We start from the raw sequence: 2,566 nt of genomic DNA on the forward strand, positions 1-2,566 counted from the left end.
ACACTCCATAGGGTATAAGGCACTTGCATTGATAAAATCAATAATTTATTCAATGACATAAAATTTCAGGTACCGTTTATATGAGGAGACTATGTGAGTATTGTCCACCTAGGAATCTCTCTCTCTCCCCTTTCTCCGTCCCTGTCCCCCCCGCCCCCCGCCCATTTTGTCATGTTGTTCTTCCTGTGGGCTTGGGCAATTGATGTCAGGTGATGTCTTGCTATCCTCACTTCTAAGGCAAGGTTAATGTACGTGTGTTTGAGATAATAGATGATTTCCTTGCATGTGCTGTTTTGGATTTTCCACAGGATTTTATTTTCACATCCCTCCCCATCGAAAAAAAAGAAACCTTAGCATAAAATCACAGAAACCAAAGAGTTACCATAGTAAAGAACAGGACTGGAGAATAACCTGCTGGCTCCCCACCCAGGGAAATTCCCTCTTCCACCTCCAGTGCCTCTGGGGCAGCCTGTCTAGCCAGGCATTGTTCTCAATTCGGTCCACAGACTGGAGATATAAAGGCCAGCATCTCAGCAAACTGCTCACAAAACCTTTGGCAGTTTTTGTTGCTGTGACTGCATGATTCTGTCGTGAGTCCTTAACTCTCAGGATGCCAGACCCAGGTCAGTGTGAGGCTGCCCTGGAAAAGGGCTCCAAGGAGGTGGTGCCTAAGGCTCAGAGGAAGGACCACAAGAAAGGCCAGTGCAGCCACAAGGAGACCTACTCTGTATACGTGCACAAGGTGCTCAAGCAGGTTCACCCAGACTACTTAGACTACCACACTTTTGATCTCATCTCCCGACAGGTGTCTCACCTGGCACATTCCAAGAAGCACTCCACCATCACGGCCAGAGACATCCAGACTGCCATGTGCCTGCTGCTGCCTGGAGAGCTGACCAAGCACGCCTTGGCAGAGGGCATCAAGGCCATTTCCTGATACACCAGCTCCAAGTAGATTGGCCTTTAGCTTCACAGCACTCTAAACCCATAGGCCCTTTGCAGGGACACTTCCATTTTTTTTTTTTTTAGGTTTAGGCTGGTTTTTTGTTTTAATGACTGTATTGGGGGCTCGTAAAACTCTTATCACAATCCATTCATCCATCCATTGTGTCAAGCACATTTGTACATTTGTTGCCATCATCATTCTCAAAACGTTTGCTTTCTGCTTGAAACCTTGGTATCAGTTCCTCATTTTTCCCCTCCTCCCCCACTCTGCCCCCCATGAACCCTTGTTAATTTATAAATTATTATTTTGTCATATCTTACACTGTCCAACGTCTCCCTTCACCCACTTTTCCCCCGGGGAGGAGGTTATATGTACATCCTTGTAATCAGTTCCCCCTTTCCTCCCTCACCCTCCCTCCGCCCTCTCACTATTGCCACTCCCAGCATTGGTTCTGAAGGGATCATCTGTCCTGGATTCCCTGTGTTTCCTGTTCCTATCTGTACCAGTTTACACCCCCTGGTCTAGCCAGATTTGTAAGGTAGAACTGTGATCATATCATTGACAATGATATGATTTTTTATTCTTTGATACCTGATACCTCATCCCTTTGACACCTCATGATGTTTCATTATGTTCACAGTTCTTCTCCCATGTGGACTTTGTTGCTTCTGAGCTAGGTGGCTGCTTGTTTACCTTCAAGCCTTTAAAACCCAAGTTGCTATATGTTTTGATAGCTGGACAATATCAGCTTTCTTCACCGCATTTGCTTATGCACCTGGGCCACTTCCATTTTTATCTCAATGAAAACTGTCAAACACTATGAAACTACCTGGTTTTTGTTTGTTTGGTTGTTTGGTTGCTTGCTTTGGTTTGCTTTTTTGACTCTTTTGTGCATAGTTTACTTAGTGAATTTTTGTGAAGGATATCTTCATTTATTTTTGAACACTTTTTAGGTCACTTAGTCCACATATCCCACAATTCAATAGTTCAATCATCTCAAAAAAGAGTTGTGCAATCATTACCACAATCCATTTCACAACAATGCCTTTCCCCTGAACATACACCCCTAATGAGTAAATCCCCTTTAAATGACTTTCAGTTCTAATGCTCAGTCCCCTCCCACCTTTATTCTTGACTCCCCAAATCCTTTCAACCTCCCCATTTGTGCCACCCACCCCAACCCCCAAGCTGGATATCCCCTGAAAATCTTCGCATCAGTTATTATCTCTAGGCATCCACTCCTTTGGTGCTCCACAATAAAGAACACACGCTAAATAAAGTGGGGAAAAAAACAGAGTGAAATATAGTTAGAAATACAAACAGTGAGTAGGGAACAAACACTGCTATCGATATTTTTAAAGCCATGGAAGACACTTTGTTCCTGGAACCATCTGGAGATCTCTGCACCTAGAACAGATTCTGATCAGGCCTGCACGAAGGTCAGCTGACCACATTTCAAGTTGGAACCAGTATAATCAGGACAAAAATGTTTGCTTGAGAGCAGAGTGCATCCAGAATCTTGCCTGTGGGCACAGGTGATCTGTCAGCTGCTTCATCTCTGAATACATAATGTGCAGATGAATTTGGTGTGCAAAAGTTGGGCCAAAAACTTTTAAAGTA

The 2,566-nt window shown here is 44.0% G+C and overlaps 1 protein-coding gene across 1 annotated transcript; it reads left to right on the forward strand.

Annotated features, from left to right (window-relative positions):
- Nucleotides 1–610: 610 nt before the first annotated feature.
- On the forward strand, nt 611–937 carry LOC115872667 (histone H2B type 1-H-like). The gene has a single exon (XM_030887920.1). The coding sequence runs from the start codon at nt 611–613 to the stop codon at nt 935–937; it is 327 nt and encodes a 108-aa protein (XP_030743780.1).
- The last annotated feature ends 1,629 nt before the right edge of the window (nt 938–2,566 follow it).

The sequence above is a fragment of the Echinops telfairi genome, unplaced genomic scaffold (genome assembly GCF_000313985.2).
Source record: "Echinops telfairi isolate 266 unplaced genomic scaffold, ASM31398v2 ScPeMD7_7435;HRSCAF=8473, whole genome shotgun sequence".
NCBI classification, from domain to species: domain Eukaryota; kingdom Metazoa; phylum Chordata; class Mammalia; order Afrosoricida; family Tenrecidae; genus Echinops; species Echinops telfairi.

Bases quoted from the DNA above. Each gene is read 5' to 3' on its own strand.
- LOC115872667 (XM_030887920.1), top strand. From the start codon at position 611: ATGCCAGACCCAGGTCAGTGTGAGGCTGCCCTGGAAAAGGGCTCCAAG.